The sequence below is a fragment of the Coffea arabica genome, chromosome 10c, assembly GCF_036785885.1.
Source record: "Coffea arabica cultivar ET-39 chromosome 10c, Coffea Arabica ET-39 HiFi, whole genome shotgun sequence".
NCBI classification, from domain to species: domain Eukaryota; kingdom Viridiplantae; phylum Streptophyta; class Magnoliopsida; order Gentianales; family Rubiaceae; genus Coffea; species Coffea arabica.
This window is the reverse complement of record NC_092329.1, coordinates 5,983,606-6,005,710: the sequence shown is the minus strand read 5'-3', so window position 1 is coordinate 6,005,710 and position 22,105 is coordinate 5,983,606. Positions and strand designations below refer to the sequence as shown.

Genomic DNA, 22,105 nt, shown 5'->3' with positions numbered 1-22,105 from the left:
AGTCTGGTTTTTAAGATTAAAAACACTTTGGGATATCCCAAGAAGCTTAGCAGAAAGCGATTCAGATTACCTGAACATAGTCATTAACTGCTTCATTCACCCCCCGCCCCCCCATTGATTCCGCCGATTCTCACGCTTCGATCCTACGCGTCAGAAAGGGACTGGGAATCAATCCCTCTGAATTTTCGTACTACACAACTAATCTATAGATCAAGTACAAAAACATTACAGATTTTAAGTCTTCAATGTACCGTGTGCGAAGAACAAGTGCACCGTCCAATGCACGATCTCTCATCTCTCATTCTGTCTCAGAAAAGGGGAAAAAAAGCAGCAACTCAATTAGACATTCGTATGTGTACAGGCTTGAGAATAAAATCTACTAATATTGGAATTTCAAAAAATCAGATTTGGTTCTCTTGGGAATTTCTGTGGTGGGATGGTATTTTTTTTTGGCTGGCCGGCTTTGCAGCTTGCACGACTGGAGGAGGTATTTTTGTTCCAAAGTAGGAGTTAGTGATTCTTTCTTTCTAATAATAAAGAGTCGTCACTTCGTGTATGCATGAGTCGCAATTTTGTACCATTTCATTTCATCTAAAGCACTTAGGGGCAAAAATTCAGGTGACAGCTAACTTTGTCTTATCAAACTACCAACATTAGGAATTTGTTTTGCCTTAAGCCATTTATCGAAAGACACGTGTTTTGCCTCTAGCTACTCTCTGCCTCGCCTGGGGTTGTTGTGGTTTTTAATCTTTTTTTTTTTTTGTGAGTTACTTTCTTTTGATTCGTTTGAAATCATAAACTCGTAGAGGGAAGTGTACGTCAACTCTAAACTCCTCTAAATTAAACCCACATTTTAAACATCAGTGTTTGACATTTGCACCCTTAGTTGCTGTAAGAATTGCCTTTTGCAAATCTCAAAGAGAACTCACTCACAACAAAGGAAAACGTAGAGATTGTAGAAAATTTCTCTCTTTATCTCTCAATTCCTCTTCCAAGATGAAAAATGAAGGGCCAATGTTGAAAATTTCGCTCCATATCTCCCAAATTCGCTTACAGGATGAAAAACGAAGAAATAACTTGTTAAAGACAAGTTGGCAATTGGTCCCACGAGTGTAGGTGCGGGTTCAAATTTTATAGTAGCTTGTAGTTAGAAAATTTTGGAAGGGTATGATATAGCATTCGTATGGTAAAATGAAAAATGAATAAGTGACTTGTATTTAGGCTCAAGGTTCAAATTTTGCAATATCACACCTTGCAACAACAAAAATTTTCGAGGGTACAAGACAGTATTCATTTGGTTTAGACGGGACTTTTCTTCTAATCCCTTAAAATATATTTTACATAATTAATGTATATAAAACACTTGAGCTTTACTACACGATGTGCTTATACAACATGCATAATTTCAGAAAAAGAGAAAGAGAAGGATTTCAAAGTCAAATCAGAGACGTTACAATTATCTTGCTATTCTACTTACCCTTGCACAATTACATGCATATAACATGTAGTTGTCTTTTGAGATATAGGTCCATTTCAGCACTTTCTGTTCAAATTAGACTTGTCTATAGAGTCGTTTTGTAATTTTCATGTTGAATATGAACTTAAAAATGGATAATTTTTTTTAAAAAAATTGAAATAGAAGGGAACGATTTCTATTTCCCTTGTTCGGGATTCATTTTCAATTGCGCTCACTAAATCCCTCAAGTTACAATTAGACACACATTACAAACGGGTTGATTTTTCTTGGCTCGAGAAAGCTGTTAAAACCAGTGTGATCAACACAGGCCGGACCAAAACTTGGATTAAATAAATTTTCTAGTAATACGTAAATTGACTAATATCTTTTTTTTTTTTTCAGTAGAATACATAAAACTTGACAAGGGACAAATATGCAGATTCAAAAACTTATATAAATGAACTTGTTCAACTGAAATAAACCATTATAACTTTAGGAAATGAAATTGAAATCATTGGAGATAAAAAATGAGACCAATCTGTCCAGTCAAAGCGTAAACCATGACAACTGGATGTTAATTGGAAAAAAATTTTCTTGATTACATCATAAACATGTTCCCAATCATCTTTTTAAGTGTTACTAATAATATTATTCTAAAAATCTTTTTCAAACAATCTTCAATCCAAACAGACCCTTTATACTACATCACTTGATAAAAACTTTAATTTAATGTTTGGAGGCCAAAAGTTTAATGATTTCAACATTTCTTTTCTTCCATAAATATATCATTCCATAAGATATTCAGCCACATTTTGCTTCCAAGAGCAGGAAATATTCAGTTTCATATTTCTGGATCGCTAGCGTTGTCCGGGGCTGCGTATACCTTTTGTTTAGTTTAGGTGTTGAAAGTACAATCAAGGGTTTAATTAATTGTTAGTTTGCGATTAGCGAAGATTTCAAACACTTTCAACATTAGTTCAAAGAAATTGGCTACTTAATTTGAAGACACATATTTTTATTCTTTTCATAGACGCGTCATTGCGCCCACCAAATAAGGTTAGTCATGAGCAGTTTTATTTAATAATGGATTCACATCCTTTGCAATTCTTTTAGTTATTAGTATCCATATCATCTCTAATGACCTTTCTACTTAATCAACAGCTATTATTGTTGCTTAAGAAAAAGGTATCATAGGTACTGTATTTGAGTCTTTACAACCAACTGCAATTTCATTTTTTTCTTTTAATCTTTGTTTGCAAAGTTGGTGCCTGAGTTACATGAGAAAACTCGACTTTTAGATTCAAATAGCCGAAACTATAGCCTGTGCCGACATGCGACTATTGTGAAGTCATACATAACATTCCTCAAAAAGGGAAAAAAAAAAGTCTTACATAACACAATTTTAACATTTGAAAAAAAATAAAAAAGAGATAATAGATTCTTTATTTTTGTATTTTTTATATGAAGTATATTATCGTGCCATCTATTTTCTTTTACTTATTCATTGTTAAAGTATGGTATAGCTTTGTAAAATGAAATACAATATTTCAACAATACAAGTTTGTTCTGGTTGTTATGGCACTCGTAAAAATAATAATGCCTTCTGGCCACGTCTTTTCTAACTGTAGGAGTTGAACTAAGATTAAGCTAGTACAGAATTCATAATTCTGCCAATGATTAGAGGCAAAGATAGGATTATAAATATATATCCTTAATTAAACCATACTTAATGTTAGTTAAGCTTATCCCAGTTCTTCTGAAACGTAATTATAGGACTTTGGGCGTCAAAAAGTCTTCCAAACTTCATGTAGTATGTGATATCTTTATTCTACAAGATCAAGATTCAATATAAAAGAAACTGACTCGATGTTTAAGCTAAAATAAGATGCATGTTTGGAGAAGTAGGCAAGAAATAATGGAACAGAAAATAGAAAAGATAAGTTTATTAGTATGACCTAAACGAGTAGGCAAAAGGGGACCATTTCAAGTTCCAAGTCAGCCCTAGATGGTGTAAAGAATAATTTAATATTCTTGTTGGTTGACTTGCATAAAGTGTAAAAACAGCTAAACTCAAATGTCTAGGAGCATTATTTTAGAATTGCAACACATAATTCATAACTACCGAATAATTTATTGAGAGGATAGTGCTTTTATTTTTAACCCACAATTATAAATGCATGTTTACTTGAAAGTACAGCTCAATGAGTCCCAGCACGCGTCAAAGAAATGGTACAATGGATGCAAATCATCATTACGTTTTTTTCAACTCATCCAGCTTATTGGAGGATTTGACTTTGGATTACTGTCATGTCTTTCTTAGTTTTTGGTTCGTAATGAGAACTGCAGGAACGAGTCATGCTTTCAAATATCGTAAACTAAATGAATAATGGCTCATTTTTCCTTCATTTTTTCTTTCATGTTTCATCAAGAAGCAACTTCAATTGTTAATACTGCATTTGCATATTTATGTATCATGCCTCAACTTTTTTTTTTTTTTTTTTGTCGACACAGGGGTGTCCGGAACCATTGGGCCCGACTAATTTCCTGCGGCTGTCAGAGCCCCGCCCCAAGGTTCACAGCGCGTTAGCTCTCTCGGGGGTCGAACCAATGAGCTGCCCCTAAAGAGGGGACTACGGAAACCAGTCGATCTGCCCGGGGGCTGTATCATGCCTCAACTAGTCAGCACTATTTTTGTTCTTCCTGCATTTCTGCCTTTTGCCCAGTTTCAAACGTTATTTAGAGCACTGCAATTTGAGGTTCCCCAGATGCATTATGATTCGGAAAAACAGGAATTGATTATAATGCAATATTAGAGGTGTCTGTCTGCTTTGTAGAAGATGTTAAACCATTCTTGCAAAATATGTATGAAAGAAGAAGGCCGCTAAAACCATCTTAAGCTGGTTCAAATTTCGGATGAGCTAAGCAATATTATTGAACTTACTCGATACAAAATCATGAACCATTTGGTTCGGTGTAATAAGGAAGTTGAAATGGTCATCTTCCCTAGCAACATCAAGACAGCTATATCTGCAGGTATGCTTGCTTAGTCAACTCTACTGAAGTACCAATAATAGTACTATAGTGTGTATGGTATGAGAGGGTCTTCGCCCTTCACACACACACCAACGCCACGTCAAAAGTTTGACTAAATAATTTTTTAAGTAACATATCTTCAAATCTGGGAAAAAGAGAAAAAAATCGGGGAAAAATAGAAATGAAATATCCTGTCTAGGAGCTCCTCAATCTTAATGGAGACACCAACCTTTATTTATTTTTTGGGTCGAAAAATGTATTTAAGAAAATGATAAAAACTTTCATCATTACAAATTTGAAAATTGATTGCTCTCTATTTCTTTCTTTCCAACAGTTTTTGCTATTCATATATAAAATGTTTTTTAGTCGGAAGAACTTTAAAAGTACTCTACTGACCAATGAACCAATCTCAGTGGTTTATTCATATACAAAACCTATTTCTTTTCATTCTACTGGAGTTTCAGATGTGTAGCACCATATAGCATTCGAGCCTCATTAAAAAAACCAAAGGGGAGAAAAGGTGGAGTAGAAAAACCTTTTTCATTAAGAAAATTTAAGAAGAGGAGTGATGAGGAGCAGGAAGCATGAAGGGCAATGATCAGAAAGGTGTGGTGCAATTGCAAATCGATTTTTCATTAAAAAACCGGAATTTAAAAACCCTTAACCAATTTTGATACGATCATAAAAAACAAAACACTTAACCCTTGCTAAAAATGGAAACTGTTGGAAATTGGAATCTGTCGTATGTAGATGCATTATTTTCCCGTTGGTGGAACCCCCTGTTTGACACTGAAAAATGTCAACGCAGTGCAAATGACAAGTCAAACTAAAATGCGTTTTTTTTTTTTTGGGGACAAAGTCAACTGCAGTAGGTACGCCGTCAGAATTAGCACCGCCTATTCATATTTTTTTTAGGAGCTGGCTACGCTAAAAGTTCGGAGGTTGTAAAGATTTCACCAGATGAAGCCTCTGTAAATTTGTGAATCAGTTTATTGAACTGGTTAACGTTGTTCAATGACCTGTATGGCGTCCATTCGCAACCGAATTGCCGAAGCAAAATTTTGGAGGCTGCAAAGATTTTACCAGTTGAAGCCTCGAAGCCGGTAAACTTGAACTAGAATAAGTTGTTCAATGACCATTGTGTAGGGTATGAAAGTCATAGTATAATAAGGAATACAAAAATTTCTAAACTCTATTACAAATCGAAATATAGCATTTTATTTTTCAGTTATATATCTTGTAATACATTTTTCTAATTTTGATGCCTTTTCCTTGGACGAGTATTTTTTTTGTTCTTATTCTAAACCCATTTTTCTACTATTAATATTCATTTAGAATTCGAACTTGAACCCAGGTCTCGCAACTGTTGTTGAATCGAATACACTTTTACCTTTTTTCTTTCCTCCCTTATTCTAAAAAGGGCAAAAAGAGAAAAGAGGAGAAGAGGGGTTAGTCACAGATATTTGATTGTATCTTTAATCTTCTTCATCCCTTCCCATGCCAATAGCTAGAACTGAAAAAAGCAACCAGCCAATGCGAGGGATAACGAGGGAGAATCACCAAAAACCAATGGGAGTGGAAGCCACCTCAAGAAGGAACAATAAGGATCAACACAGATGCAGCCATCTTGGCACGAATGATCAGGTCAGGAAAAGGAATCATAGCCACGAACTGGACTGGGAAACTCATTAGATTAGAGCACGGGGTATAGTTGAGCAGAAGAGAGGGGAGGCACTAATAGAGGAAACTTTAACTGGTAGACTAGTTTTACTAATGGCAAGGAGGCAGGCTGGAGTAAGATAGAACTACATTCAGACCTCAAGGAAGCCATTGACAAGATCCAAGCAAGCAATGTCCAGAACACCAGAATTGCTACGATCCTGGAGGACATTGAAGAACTGGGCCTGAGCTTTGAACATTGCTCTTTCACTTCTGTACCTAGAAGAGGTAATGTAAGCAGTCATACGCTAACAAGTTATGTAATTAGGCTAGTTAATGACATTCAATGGGAAAGAAACTTTCCGGTGTGGCTAACAGAATCCGTACAAAAGGATATGAGGGCAGTTGCTCCTTTTTATAATTAGCTCTTATATTATCATGTGTGCGTGTGTCATAAACACACACACACACAGACATAATATACATATGTGTGTGTGTGTGTGTTCTGCTTGTTGGAAACAAAAAAAAAAAGAAGTAAAGAAGCAACCAGCCAGCCAACTCTCCGTCTGGTTGCCAAATGGAGGGTCTTAAGATCCTACAGGGGCAGGAGATGGGGGCTGCGATCCCCCCATACACTTTTGACTTCCCCAGTTTTTGCCGACCTCCAGGCTTCATTCTCCAACAATTCCTTGTAAATGTCAAAAAAAAAATGAACAAAAGAACAATCAAGAAACAATTGCACAACAAAAAGGGACACACAATCACACCGAGTGAGAGATCTTCTATAGCGGTGCCAAGAAAAGAAAGATTGCATAGCTGATTGTCAAGTATAATTTGATCAAAATTAACAATGAAAAGGATGTTCTATCGTCTTAACACCAGTAGGAAGACTCGAAAGTCAAACATCCTTCTCCCGTGATATGCCGCATAAAAATCATCAGCCGGTCATAGCCAACTCGAGCTTTAATGTGTTCCACCAATCAATACGAAAAAGTGAACCCACTTCAGAAACAAGATTCACTTGCCTTGTAATAGTAATTTTATGTCCTTATTAATTCTACAACTAATTTATTACATCAGAAGCAAACTTCCATATTGCTCTTCCATGACAGCTTCCCAGACCAAATTCAACTTATAAGAACAAAAAGTGGTTTGTCTCCTAGCCGGTCCCGACCCTACAGTTGAACAAAATGCAGCATCAACAGATTAATAACACTGGAATTAGGGTACACAAGAAGCAAGGAGAGTACACAAAGAGACAAAAGCCATAACAAAATTAGTAGTTTCTGCCACTGACTTATATTACGTAGAAACTAAGAAACTTCCAAAACCCTGGTCAATAACATACAAGCACTATGGCAGAGAGTGCCACCCCAATATACAGTGACAATCTGATGTTCATAGGTACTATACTATAATCTGATGTTCATACATTTACTTTTAAAAACCTAATTGTACGGTGGTGTAGGCTTGTACCGCATGAAAAGATGACCAACTTACAATACCAATGTACCACCAGGATGTGCAAACCTAGTAAACTTTTCCACACACAATTACAAGGCATGATGGTAGAGTTGTAGATATTATTGTTACCCCTTTCTAACAGGTTTAGATGTGTTCAAACGGTATACTGACTAGTAATTTGTTCTGAAGTTACAGAACACATAAGCAGTCATTGATTTAACAGGCTACAGGAAGACAAGTAGTTTCACACCCGGATCTACATAGTATTTTTCTCAAGATCCCTGTGTCTATTCAATTGCAAGTCCCAAGCAATTTGTCGTCTCAAAATGCGTTAAGCTGGCAATGGCTTAATAACAGCTAATATTTTTGGATTTTATCAAAGTTGCATACCTTGAGTTCGGGCAATTCAATAACACATGCGCATTCAACAACATGAACTCCAACGCGCTCTGCAAAGGAAAAGCAAACTACATTTGAACATTGGAAATCCTAAATGACAAGAATAATTTTTTTTACAGGGAAAAAACTAGCCAAAAGGTATACTACCATCGAACATGTCATTTGTTGTTGAACAATTTTTTAAATGACAGTCACCATATTTCAGAAACAACGCTGTATAATTTTGATAGAAACTTCAAATGAGTGTTTCTTTTCATTAGAATGCAAAACTGAACAAGTTTATCACCATTCTACCAAGTTAAGCTTTTTAATGAAGTGGTCGTACATTGTTATGAAGCATGCAAAGATCCAAGTTATGATACTATGAAGTATGAACAACAATAAGTTAAATAGCCCAAAAATCTATTTCATGTTTCCTAACTCTCAAAGACCATATCTCCAATGAGCATAGTTGTCCAAGCAAAACGAGCACATAATGAAAGAAAAAAAAAAGCATCCCTTTGTGACCAATCATTTTGAGAAATAACAAACACTACAAACTCTCACTTTTAGCCTATTGGCAGGGCTTCAGTCAGTAGATTCGTGTCAAATAACTAGAAAATTCATTCTGCCCACCCCTTCCCCTCCTGTCCCAGGAAAAGCCAAACCTTCAGTGCAGGGGAATAGTTACCTCTTATCTTTATTATTGCAATGGGCTCCAAGTTACATTCACCCGATAAGAAAAGAAAGCAACATTAAAAGTGGGAAAAAAAATTTAAAGCCCATCCCAGCTTTTTATGAAGGTAGCAACTACCAAGTAGCCTGATTGCAGCACTTAGTGTTCCTCCAGTTGCAATGAGATCGTCTACTACCAGAGCCCGTTCTCCAGATTGTACAGCCCCTACATGCATCTCCATTTTATCTGTACCATACTCCAAAGAGTATTCTTCTGAAATAACCTCTCCTGAAAAGACATTCCATCTCCATTTGATCGTTATATGGTACAAACACAGTTTTAAGAAGCTTATAGTCAGGGGATGTTAATATAAGATATTCACAAACATGGATAACAAACAAACTGAAAGATTGCATTAGACAGAAGATTATTTGCAGCAGAAAAAACAGGTCAATTACAGAAAATGCCTCAAAGGAATAGCACAAAGCTAAATAATCAGATAACTATATAATAGTCATATTTCGCTGATAAGCAGGGTATGAAGATGATTCAAAAGAAGGTTTTGAAACATGGAGATATTGGCACACAGAGAAACATAACCAAAACCTTTCCAGCTATGGTAATAACAGGAAAGAACATATTCTCCCACAGACATGGAGAAACTTAAATGCATCGTAAAATGATGTTTGACTAGTGCATGCAAATATAACTTTGATATAACATAGAATCCTAAATTCTTTGTATAACAAATATAACTTGGATATGATACTCCAATCACCTGGATGAGATGGAAACCACAAAATAGAATGTGAACTACATGAAATGTCTGTGGGAACTAAGCATTCTACTAAAGCTATCCTTCCAAGTGATGTGTTCACAAATGATATTTTACTCCTTGTGCAGCATAAAGAAGATAAAATTTCTGACCTTATCAAGTTCAAACTCTTGGTGGACTTGCTCCAAAATCAGTTAAATAAAATTTGCACAGGGAATATTATACTTCAGTGCTATAATTTGTTGTCATACAGGAGAATACATAATGACATAAATATTTTATAAGCAATTGGATAGGTCTCTATACATTTTGGATAACATACTTGTACAATTGTGTTTATTTACATGTTTCATTTTCTTTTCTTTTTTTTTTTAAGTTTAATATATGCCTCTGATTATTATAGTAGTCCAATTGCGAATATTTGAAGGTTGTCAAATATCCTATTCCTCCTTAAGATACACTCTCAATTCAGAAAAGACAAATGAAGAAAAGTAAACATTCCTATTAATTCCATGTTGCAGACTTGAAAAAACAGTAATTATAGTAATCCTAAAAGTATACAAAGGGACAAAAAAGGTAATGAAAGCCATTATTTCCTCTATTTCTGGATCTTTAATTCATTTCGTCTTTTGTTTTCTTCATATTTATGCTCTCCTCCACAACTATATCAAAAAAATCAGTATAAAGTAATCACAGAAAGGATGAGGACAAAAGCATCAAGGATTTACCAGGCAATTTCTTAGGTTTTCTCATGGGAACAAACTTTGCCCCCATAGCCAAGGCAATAGGAGGGCCAAATATAAAACCTCGTGCTTCAATACCTGAAATAATTGTTTTCCATCAGTATCGAATGTACGATATAAATATGAAGCAGCAATGCAGACACAGGCAAAGAAGGAATACATTTAAATGAGAAAAATGAAAGAAGAAAGTGAAAAGGACATATATGGCAATGACTATCCAGAAAAACCAGTGAATGACTCGTTGAGATCCCGCAATAAGCATAATGCAGGCAATCTTCAAAAAATAAAGTAACAACTTGAAAGAAAAGCACGTCAGAAATGATCCAAAGTTAACATTTTTTTAGTTACACATAACACGGTTAGAACAACCTTCAACCTATATGATCCAAACAAGATCTGAATCAACAACCAGTTCATATTGTCTATCATATTGGACCTGAATCATCAATTAAAAGCAATGTTTGTACCCTTTATTTTCCAAAAAAAAAGGGTACAATAGACGAGCGTGGGGAATAAACAGCAGGCAAATAGAGATAAATATGCCCCCAAATAGAGGTCTTTCTCCCCTATTCCTGTGTAGCAGCCAGTAAAGTACGCAGATTATGCAGCAAGACTATACTAGTCTATAACAAGATTTCCTCAGAATTGGCCATTTAAACCAAATTGTCTATCAAAAAGGTTTTTTTTTCTAGATGGTGCACAAAATCTCTATGCTTTCTACTTAGTTCCTGTAGGACTCATTTTACAGCCCATTACTCCTAAAATTTAAAAATCCCACATGAACTACAAATTATGTATAGAACTGCAAACGGTCAACTACAAAAACTGAAAGGCAAACCATCCATAAAAAGAAAACGACAAATAATCAGGACTTGACAACAAAGGAATAAGTACCAAAACTCTGAAACAGTATTTGAAACGACAAAGCAAAGAGAAAAGAAAAAAAGAAAAGAAAAGAAAAGAAGGCAACTGACCGGCAACAACATTGATATTTTGGTCTTTATATCTCTCAACAAACAGATCGATAGCATCCTTAAAAGCCCTGGGATCAAGCAACAACGTTGTTATGTCCTGAAACTGTATCCCGGGTTTTGGGAAATCTTGTATGACCCGAATAGTAGATGCAATACGAGGGATTCGGTCGTCTGCGGCGTCAGTGGTAGAAGATGCCATGTGTACTTTGAATGACGTCACTTGATCTCTCTCGCCACCAGCTGCTGCTACTGAGTTGGTGTGCTCAGCTCGTCTGGCAGTGGTGGTCGTTGTGGTTGAGTTAGGTAATTCTATTGTTTTTACAGAAATGCCCCTGTGGAAATATCTTTTGTAGGTTTCTGTGACAGTTTTAGGCCCGGAGAGTTGGGCACAATGGGGAGTAAATCCCTGGCTATGTTCATTGGTCGGGTATATAAAGGACGAGCAAGGACCAAATGAGAACATGAGTCAGCAAGAGAAGGGGGTTGGTTTTAAAGTAGACGGTGGCCAATTGTTCATTGGTACCTCTCCTTATTATTTTTTAACGTGTTTAGACAATTTGCTTCGTTTGGATTCAAAGTATTTTAAAAATATTTTATTATAATAATATATATTAAAAAATTTTTATTATAAATATTTTTCGTGATATTTTTTATTATATTTTGAAGTATTTTTAAAGTTTAAAAATGATATTTTTTAAAAATTATCACCACTACTCACTACCGCCACCACCCTCCTCTCCCCCCTTCCTCTTCCTCCATCTCTTTCCTCCTCCCTTTCTTTCCTCCCATCCTCCGTTCCTCTTCCCTCCCCCCCCCATTCCTCACCCCCTCCCCTTCCCCACTTCCGGATTTGGCCGAGGCCAAATCGAGGGCTCTGGTTATGACATCGTGGCCAGATCATAGTTTTTCTGGTCACGATCTGGTCATGGCCAAATTTGGGGGGAAAGGGGAAGGGGAGGAGTAGGTTGTGGTAGGAAACTCCCGAGGGGAAGAGGGATGGAAGGGGAAGGGAAGAAAAAGAGGGAGGGAGAGGAAAGAGGAGAAGGGAGGGAATGGGTAACAGTGGTGGGTAAGTGTGGTAATGATATGTGGCGATAATAAATGAAATAAGAAAGTAATGTAAATTTTTTTTTTTATATATTTAAAATTATTTTTGATATATTGTATGGATGTGATATTTTTAAAAAAATTATTTTTTATATATTACTGTAACATTGTGTATGAAAATTTGTTTTTCAAAAGATGAGAAATCCAAATAGTACACAGGAAACAAAAGGAAGTCTTCTATTCTGTAGCTTCAGCACCTAACTTGGCCAAAAAACCTGCTCAACTGTTTGCTTCCCTAAAGTCTGAAGACCTCCCTATTATTAGTAGCTGCTGGAAAACTCTGCACAGCTGGATCTCTCTCATTAGACGGCGAGTAGGATAGATTTTGTATCAATAAATTTTCTTTAAATTAATCCTTCATACACCACCTTCTATGTATTCAATGTAGACGCTTGAGGGCATAACTAGGCATTTACATTCAAATTCAGATTTATCTATGCATATTAATGCATACACCGATAATATACTTTGTTGGATTAATATCTGCTACTTGACAGTGTAAAATTAAGGAACATGAGTACGTGACAGTTAATACTAATTTATTTTTAAATTTTACACACGAGTCATATATTCAAACTCATTAATATATATATATATACATTCAGTGTTGCCAACATTAATTCATATTCTAATGACACACTAGTAGCATGCATTTTCCCTAAATTTTTCACACTCAAGTAAGGCATTGACTCTTTGAAGCCGATGTAAACAAAATATGGCGAGAGGATGGGAGTGGTACAAGTGTGTGAAGAGAGTCGCGCTCCTATTTTCTGACGATTAATAATCAAAGAAATACTTGTTGCAAGTTGCATCTCTGGACTGGACAGCATGACGCATGCGTGATGAATTTCATGAACCACGCTTCAAGTTGTCACTTCAATGCATCAGCAATTCTGTAGTATTACAGTTTTTTTGTATCGCTTATCCAAGTCTAGATGAGATGATTAGTGGATCAGATTCGTACAAATCCTGTCCTGGCCATTTTAATATCTGTTCTAGGTCCCAAAGTGAACCGTGATTTAAGGAAAACGGTTACCCGTCGAGGAACAAGTGGAGTTCATGATCAATTGAGGTGATTCATAATACAACTCACAAAGTCCACGTTAATTCAACTTTAGTTGATTTAAAGAGATGAGCAAAATTGAAAGGTAACTAATATCTTGCTTCTTCTTCTCTAACGGTATCCCATATTGGCACGATTGACTCACCATTCACAAAGAAACCTGATGATACAACCATGCTTGTACTACCGCCTGACTCAATTGGAGTGATAATAATAAGAAGAATCTCATCATTAAATATTCTCCAACAAGATAAAATGTAAAAAGCTGGTAATGATATCCTCAATCCGTCGCCTTCCCAGATCATACAAATGTCCCACCAAATTCCATTGCAGAAAGTTCCTCATTTCCACATATAATCATCAATTGTTCACATTCATAAATAACTCACACAACGTGGCACTAGGTTATTTGGTTTGAAATATCACCCCGTTTTGTGATGTAGAAACCATGAGTAACCTCACATAAAACAAAAACAAAAATAAGAAACACAGACTGTAACGTAGCAAGACCTAATACCACTATCAAGGTAAGTTAAAATTTCACCTCCCTGTTACTTGTTTAATCAAACATCAGCAGTAAACCTCTATTTTCTCAGGCCATTAAAGAAATCTCCAAGTTCCCCCAAGGAAAATAGCAACTAAAACATACAAGGGTTGATGCACCCCCACCCTACAAAAGAAAGCAAGAGAATGTAGAGCTTTTAACCCACAAAACCAAAGAGTGAGTGATGTCTTTACCACTTCCAGGAATTGTTTGTTGAAACTGCAATAGCTGATTTCATCGTTTTGTGCTTGCCTTAGGTCCCATCCCCAAATAGTTTGTCACCAAGCCCATGATGCCAAACCTAGGTAAATTGGCAAACGCAGGGATAGGTATGCCAGCAGGGTTAGGTTACAACAAAGAACACACACTATAAACAATAACCAAAATAAAGCTCAAAACAAAATTGAGACTCTATCACACAACAATACTATCTTGACCGATCAAATTTGCAAATTTAAACAACAGCACACACTGGCAAATGTTAATTACCACAAAACCTGAGATATGGTATCAGTTATTAGCAACGCTACATCCTTTAACAACATTGCCAGGAGTATGAGAATCATCCTAAAATCATTTAGTATGCTTAATCAGGTTATCAATGTAGATGCTGGGGATGCTAGGGACACTAATACCAAGTCTGAATTTCTAGCTACCTTCACCAAGATATTCATCACTTCTGGTTTTCATTCTATAATTCAGCATTTTAGTCATTTTGTAGTCAATCATGGAGAGACTACTAAACTTCATGGAGAAACCAAAGACGATATCAAAAAATTTCACAATCCTGGTATCATTCATCTCTTATAGAAATAAAAACAACGAAGTTTTTGCTTTCCTCGAACTTAATCCCATCAAAAGGTATAAACTGATTGTTACCTAAATCATGAAAATCTGCTAAAGAACCTTTAAGTCGGCCTGTGTCCAGTCACAAAACTTAATTATTTACTCCTCAAAAGGAACTCAAAAGAATTAGGAGTAAAACTAAGCTGCGCTGTCACACTTGCACCAAGACATCCCACAACCTCCAAGTAACTCAATGAATCAAACTTACACAAACCCCAGCAAACGCATAAAATACCAGAGCAAAACATTCGCAAGCAACAAGAAATAAGCAACTAAAACCATAAGCTGAAAACCATGTCAGACCATATAACTCACTCTGACATATCAATTCATGCAGAAAACACATTCCTCACATAAGTATCCTAGTTAGTAATTTCCCAACGCAAGAGCAAAATCCAGATGCTGCTCATGAAATATCTTGAACACTTACACCACTTCAGTTGCAACTTAAGCAACGAAACATATTTAAGGAAACTAAAAAATTTTATAGTATCTTACAAATTCCCAGATTTGTGTCTAACCCAAGAGTAGTTTCAAATTAGGGCACCAATAGCGATTAAACGCATTAATCTAAGCAACTAAAACATAGATTCTTCGGAGCAGGAATGAGCAATTAATGATAATAATGAGAGGGAAAAGAGAAAGAGAGATGGAAATGCTTACATCATGGCCATGGAGATCTGTTTGAAATCATTCTCAAAATTCCTCATGTTAGCTAGGGCTTGCGCACTAAATATAATCGCTAGCCACGAGCACAACTTGTACTGCACAATGAATCACCCAATATTTTGCATTTATTATTATAGATATCAGAGAAAAATTGCAAAACCTAGAAATCGGATCAACAGATCAGTATGCAAGAGAGAAAGGAGGGAGAAATTAACTGACTCTGAACATGGCGCCGAAGACGCCGAAGATGACAGCAATGAAACCGGAGTAATCTATGGGGAGATCTTGCGGGGCCACGACCCGAGCCTTGTACGGCCGCGCCGCCGACGGTAGCCTTGGATCGTTTGGCTGCTGCGCGTGCGACGACATCTCCTCTCTCTCACTCTGTCTTTGGGTCTGAGATTTTCTCGGTCGTATTACGAGTGATCCAGAAAACGACCATACAAGTCTCACGGAGAGCGTGGCAATTTTCCCGTACAGAACCACGCTTTCCGTAGTTAGCTTAAGGTTTGACTAAAACATTTAGTAGGAGTATAAAAGGTTTTTTTTTTTTGTTTAAACTTTTTTCTGGAAAATTAGAATCCAGAACTTTCTCGGCCCATACAAACTAAAAAGTTACATACAAGTCAAGCTACTATGATTATAACATAATTTACCTTAATAAAAGCAAAAAAACTCATTAGAGGCCCCTTGGACAATAATCAATTGAGTTAAAGGATGAATCAAATTATTTGATATTCGAATTGAACTTTATTTGGTAAGAGTTCATTCGAATTTCATTCACTAACTAGTTACGTCGAGATTGAGCAGCGTTTTATGAGCTCGACTTGATAAAAGTTCATTCAAATTTGATTCGCCAACCAATCAAGTCAAGATTGAACAACATTTTATATTCAATAACATTCAAACTCAATAAAAAAAACTTGCAGTATAATTTCAATCAATAAAATTTGATCATTGTCTCATATCAAGATTCACTATTGCGAGAATACGAAGGCCCTGTTTAGCAAGTGAGTTTTTTGAGTATTTGTCTAAAACTTACTATACAAATTGTAGAAAATTTTTTTGAAATGTGTAAATTTTTGGATATTTTAAACTGTATAGTTTAAAAATTTTAAAAATTTTTGTGAGATTACTGTAGTTCAAATTATTAAAAAACTTGTAGCCGACAAATTTAGCCAAAAAATTATTTGTCAAATAAGGCCGAAATTTTATTATGGCAACGGGAAATGATGTAAAATAAAATAAAATAAAATAAAGTAGAAAGCTTTTAACACACGTGCTAACAGATTGATCTAGCAATGCAAATTGAAGCTGGTCGTTAATTTAATCTTCCATTTTGCTCTCAATAAATTTAAAGATTCATGGAGAGCCAAAGAGTAGTCGCCCGGCGGGTCAATCACTTGGCAGCCGAAATGGGCTTTTTCGGCTTTGTACAGAAAAGTCATATTCATTCAACAAATGTTATGTGTGTATCTTGCAAGCAAATCCAAAACCCAGTGGTTTTAGCTGCGACCAGTCCACCAACCAATGAAAACGGAGTGCAAAGTGAACTAGCAAGTTACTTAGGTAAGCAGTGACTTAAAATCACTAGCTTACTTGGCGCAGGCTGCCTTCTTTCTCTCTGTGCTTATCCTGTCAAGAACAACAAAAGCACAACACAAATTGGATACAATCTTTGATTTTCTCATCGTTCCCAAAGGAGGAGCAACCGCTTCATTCATTTAGAACTTCTTCAATTTGATTGAATAAATCAACCAAAGTCTTGTAAACTTTGTTATACTCATGAAAACCTTGTTTAATTTCTAATTCACGGCGAATTCTTTTATCGATTTTTATTTTTTAGTTTAGGTCTAACGACGACTTTTAAGTCTTGCAAAAGGAAAAACAGGAGAGGAAAGGACTCGAGAGTCAACCAGAAACTTCACCGCCACCAAGTTATTGTCCTCGATAGTTGTTAGTTAAGTTACTTGTATTCAGTCCCTTCCCAACATATGTGAACCACATTTTAGCATCGTACATATAAGTGTGTTAGGTTGAGATGATGACATGAATATTGAAGAAAGACAAGGATGTGGTTAGTAATGGATGGCATACGAGTGAGGTCTGTTTTGGGTCACAAAGAGTTGTTGTATTGGAAGGGCAATTCTAATTTCTAGCACTAATCAGAGTTAATTGGATGAGGGAGTTGAATTGTATGGTAAAAGTCGTCAGGGTTTGAAGTAAGGCAGTGGCAACAGATAACAGGGAATCTGGATGCTTCCAGCTTCCAGCTTCCAGGGTATGCGTTACTGGTCAAAATCCAGAAGAAGAATGACAGTCAACAGAAGAGGCCAGCATTCTCTTTGGCAATCAAACGTTGACTGGTTAAATGAGGAGGTCAACAACCGCGGTTAAAAAGATTAAATAAATTTCATAGTGGCTGTACTGTACGGGAACCATGTAGATCTCCTCCGGCGGCGTCAAAAGCTAGATGAGTAATGTTCAAATCATGCTGCTCTCTTTATCCCATAGATTTTTTTTTTTCCAATCGGCAATATATGTACTATTCGAAAAAAAAAAATACAATATTTGTACTATCCTATTCTAGAATCTAGAGGGGAGGGAGATTCCAATCGGATTGGATTACATCGGAAGATAGGTATAAGAGGGTAGAGGAAAGATAGATCTTTCTAGATCAAATGAGTACTTTGGTACACTTCTTAAATTTTCTTATATGCAGGATACAAGATTTGAACCTCCGATCTTCTTAAGTGTAGGGTACAGGATTCCCACATAGGAATAGAGTTTTACCCATTTGGATAATTGGTTCACATACAATATTTAGGCTAGTAACTAGCAAGAGGTAAGAATTGAGATATATTTATGTAATGGTTTTCTGGAATTATTTCCTTTGTTTTTTTTCCTTGTTATAAGTAATCTAGAAGAATTTCCGAATCTAGAACAACTTTCGTTTATGTAACACGTGGTCTCGTGAACATCAAAATACATGCCACAATGAATACAAATGTCAAACATCAAGTAACCCTGTAGGGTCTTTTGTATTGTCCAATTTCCTTTTCCCCCAGAAATGAATCAGCCAATAGGTGCCCAAATTCGTCTTGGTGATCGGTATCAACTCACCTGTCAATAAAACCACGCAGGCGGACAATCGGACAAGTATTAGCTTGTTGAGATTGCCAATTTATTTCCAGGTCCACGGCACCCTAATCCGGAATTAATAACTCGATTTTATTTAATGATTAATTTTTTTATGCACTTACAATATAGTAATTTTTTTTTTTACACCAACAGCTACAACAGATGCATACTACATATATATAATTTGAATTTATACCACACGAAATTATATAAACGTCAGATTATTTGTACAATGTCTAACTTTGTGCTGGCTTGTTTTAACACACTACCATCTACTTCTGGCTTGTTTTAAACACGTGGTGCATTTGATTCCCCCCCCCCCCCCCCTCCCACTTTTCTGATATGATATAAACAATATATCACGTTTTCTTTGAAAAGGTCAAGTTTAACTTTGTTTACTGTAGAAAAATCATTGAAGGGCTGAAAAAATAGAACGCATCAGCTGACAATCAAGATAAAAGAGAAACTCAGAAATAATCAATTTCACTGCATACTAGTACTACTTTTCTTACCTATAGTTGTTGAACTTAGAATTATCCAAGTGAGACTGGATATTTTAACCACTCTGAAATGTCCAAGTCGGCACATCAATTTTGCAATGTGCAAAATAGCAGCCGGCTGCCAGGGGAAGAGATGCATGAATTTACTTGAGAAGACTAGTAATCATGCAAGAGCAGCAAATTGTGTAGGATAGACAGGTGGAGAGAATTATTTGAACTAATTAATAGATGTTAGCCGACCCCAGATGATCACAAAGCAAATTCAGCCGCCTTTCACCGAAGTTCAAAGGGCTTTGCTTTTCCTTCTTTCTTTGATTCCCAAATGGCTGCTGGGCGCCGGCTGGTGACCCGACTGGAATACACGCACATATTCACATGACATCTGGTGGTGCGGTGGATGGTGGAGGGCTCATGTTGTACTACAAGTTTACTTAAATCCAAAGAAAGCGAAACTTCATTCAACTTAAACAGATGAAACCACTTATCAGTTTTGGTTTAGTGGCCACTAAAAATAGATTAAATCCCTTTTTCGACTATAGATCGAGTATTCCAACTCCACCTGCTTTAAAAAGGATTCAAAGAAAATATCAGAATACCCGTTTGATCTAATCAGATTTCACTTAAATGAAACTTCATTGGCTCGCGCAATTGAAATTGATGACAAAAAGGGAGGCAAATTTTATATTTTAAGAATTAAAATGGTGTAGATTTTATACTTTAGAAACTAAAGTGTCATAGATAAAATAGTGAGAATTCAAGTATAATCGAAGGACGTAACTTTAAATAAAAAGGGAGAAGAAAAAAGAAAAAAAGAAAAAGACTAGCACTCTTTGTAGTTTGTACCACGTAAAAGGCCGCGTGGGGGATTACTAGCGTTCATGTGGATTGACTTTGACGCAGTCTTTAGTCCAAGGGGGAATTCTTGTACCAGTTCCAGACCACTACCACTTGTACTTATTTTGGTCCACTCTCACACACTCACACTTACGTACCTAGTCTCCACTCTCACACAGTCCCTCCCTCCGTGAGAAAGCCCCACACCCCAGCAATGACACACACACACACACACGCTCACACACTAACCGACTTCACTCTCACCAAGCGTGCTCCACTTGGCCCCCAAGCAACCAAACCCCCTCGCCTCAACTAAACGTGCTCCACTCACTTTCCAATTTTTAATGCTCCCCCTTTGACCCCAAATTTCGTTTGCTTGCTTCCATTTATTTACATCGTCATCCTTAGAATAGAAGAGCGAAAATACCTTGCATAACCGTCTTACTGCTACTAGTACTTTCCTGTCACCCCTCACGCAACTTCCACTCCTTTCCTACTTTTCTACGGACTCCCATAACCCTTCCCTCTATATATATAGTCCCCCCCACCTTCCACTTCTCACTCCCATCACTCTTCCAATCACCAATTTACTTGCTCTCCTCTCCCCAGCAAAACCCTTCTCTCTCGCGACTTTTCTGTCACAACAAGCAACCAAACTTCCTTCCTGCTGATTTCTTGATTACTTTCAGAAACAATACCTGATATGGCTCTGGAAGCATTGAACTCTCCCACTACACCTACTCCTTCCTTCCCCTTCGACAACCCAAGCCTCCGCCATCTAACGGAGCCATGGGCTAAGGGAAAAAGATCAAAACGACCGCGTAGCCTTGACCATCCACAGCCCACTGAGGAAGAGTATCTAGCTCTCTGCCTAATTATGCTCGCTCGCGGTGGCAAAGTAAACTTCAACCTCCCTTCTTCCTTTCCCTCTTCTTCCTCCTCCTCCACGGCTGCAGCAGCGGCGCCAAAGGCCTCTTTGCCGCCTCCGCCGCCTCATGTTTCGACTTCCTCGGATGTTCCTAAGCTCTTGTACAAGTGTTCGGTTTGTAACAAGGCTTTTGGGTCGTACCAAGCTCTAGGTGGGCACAAAGCTAGTCATAGGAAGCTTCCTAGCGGTGGCGGCGATGACCAGCCGTCCACCTCCACCACTACGGTGACTACTACTAGTACTAGCGGCGTCGGCGCTGGCGGTAGCGGGAGGACTCATGAGTGCTCTATTTGTCATAAGTGCTTCCCTTCTGGACAGGCTCTGGGAGGCCACAAGCGGTGCCACTATGAAGGCACAATTGGCGGCGGCAGCAGCGGCGGACACAGCGGACTTACTTCATCTGAAGGGGTGGGGTCAACTAATACCAACAGCCACCGGGACTTTGACTTGAACTTGCCTGCGTGGCCGGAGTTTTGGTCCACTGAAGATGAGGTCGAGAGCCCTCATCCCGCAAAAAAATCTCGCTTCAATTTGCCAATTAAAGTGGAGAACATTAAATACTAGTGGAATTTGCAGTCTAGGTTGAAATATTCATGTTAGCTTATGGTGTAAAATCATTTATTTTTTTTCTTTTTGATTCATGGGAAAGTTTTTGTTTGTCTATGTACAGATGAACTTGTCGATAGAGACAGTGATCAATCAATTTAATTCATTTTTTCATTAATGCAATTTAGACGTGTTGTAGTGGACTTTTTTTTTTCCATTTTTTTTTTCGGGTTAATGCTTATTAGTATTATGTTTTATGTGTTCGACTTGATAATGCAAAAGGCATCATTCTATTATTGTCAATTCGCTGATCCTGAACTATTATTAAGAAGCTGACATTTAAAGTTGTGAATCTTTGAACATTGGGCGTGATCTCTTTCTTTCTATGCAGAATTATTTGACGCTAGTTCGTGTTGTTCATATTTGCACTGCACACTAACTATAATATACCTCCTCTGTATTTCATGATCGTAAAAAGTCGTACATCCAACCAATTGCATGATACTTAGAAAAAGATTCTAGTAAATCCAACGAAGGGCTTGAAATTTTGAAAAGAACTCCTTATGATTCTTGACCAAATGCAACATTATGTGTACCTAAGGATTATATATGGAGTAGTCAAATTGGCAATTTGCAGGAAGAAGCGTGAGCAGGCAGGGGAGGGGGGACAAAGAGTCGTGGTTGGTGGCGGGGCATATACGCGTCATCGTGCATCTGTATCTGTAGCAGTACTGTAAAGGGTGCCAAATTTGGTCAGAATTGAGAGGGG

The 22,105-nt window shown here is 37.1% G+C and overlaps 3 protein-coding genes across 3 annotated transcripts; 1 reads left to right on the top strand and 2 right to left on the bottom strand.

Annotated features, from left to right (window-relative positions):
- Positions 1-6,939: 6,939 nt before the first annotated feature.
- Positions 6,940-11,657, bottom strand: LOC113712482 (adenine phosphoribosyltransferase 1-like). Its single transcript, XM_072068903.1, has 5 exons — positions 11,159-11,657; positions 10,170-10,262; positions 8,805-8,954; positions 8,003-8,061; positions 6,940-7,323 (listed from the first exon to the last, which is right to left on the bottom strand). Exons 1-5 carry the CDS (start codon positions 11,619-11,621, stop codon positions 7,276-7,278), a joined length of 813 nt encoding a protein of 270 aa, XP_071925004.1. The 5' UTR covers positions 11,622-11,657; the 3' UTR covers positions 6,940-7,275.
- A 2,101-nt stretch (positions 11,658-13,758) lies between these two features.
- LOC113712988 (protein Asterix) lies at positions 13,759-15,895 on the bottom strand. The gene is made up of 3 exons (XM_027236677.2): positions 15,607-15,895; positions 15,382-15,482; positions 13,759-14,173 (listed from the first exon to the last, which is right to left on the bottom strand). The coding sequence occupies exons 1-3, from the start codon at positions 15,754-15,756 to the stop codon at positions 14,107-14,109; spliced, it is 318 nt and encodes a 105-aa protein (XP_027092478.2). The 5' UTR covers positions 15,757-15,895; the 3' UTR covers positions 13,759-14,106.
- Positions 15,896-20,413: 4,518 nt separating this feature from the next.
- Positions 20,414-21,539, top strand: LOC113711139 (zinc finger protein ZAT10-like). The gene has a single exon (XM_027234312.2). The coding sequence runs from the start codon at positions 20,566-20,568 to the stop codon at positions 21,352-21,354; it is 789 nt and encodes a 262-aa protein (XP_027090113.2). The 5' UTR covers positions 20,414-20,565; the 3' UTR covers positions 21,355-21,539.
- Positions 21,540-22,105: the final 566 nt, after the last annotated feature.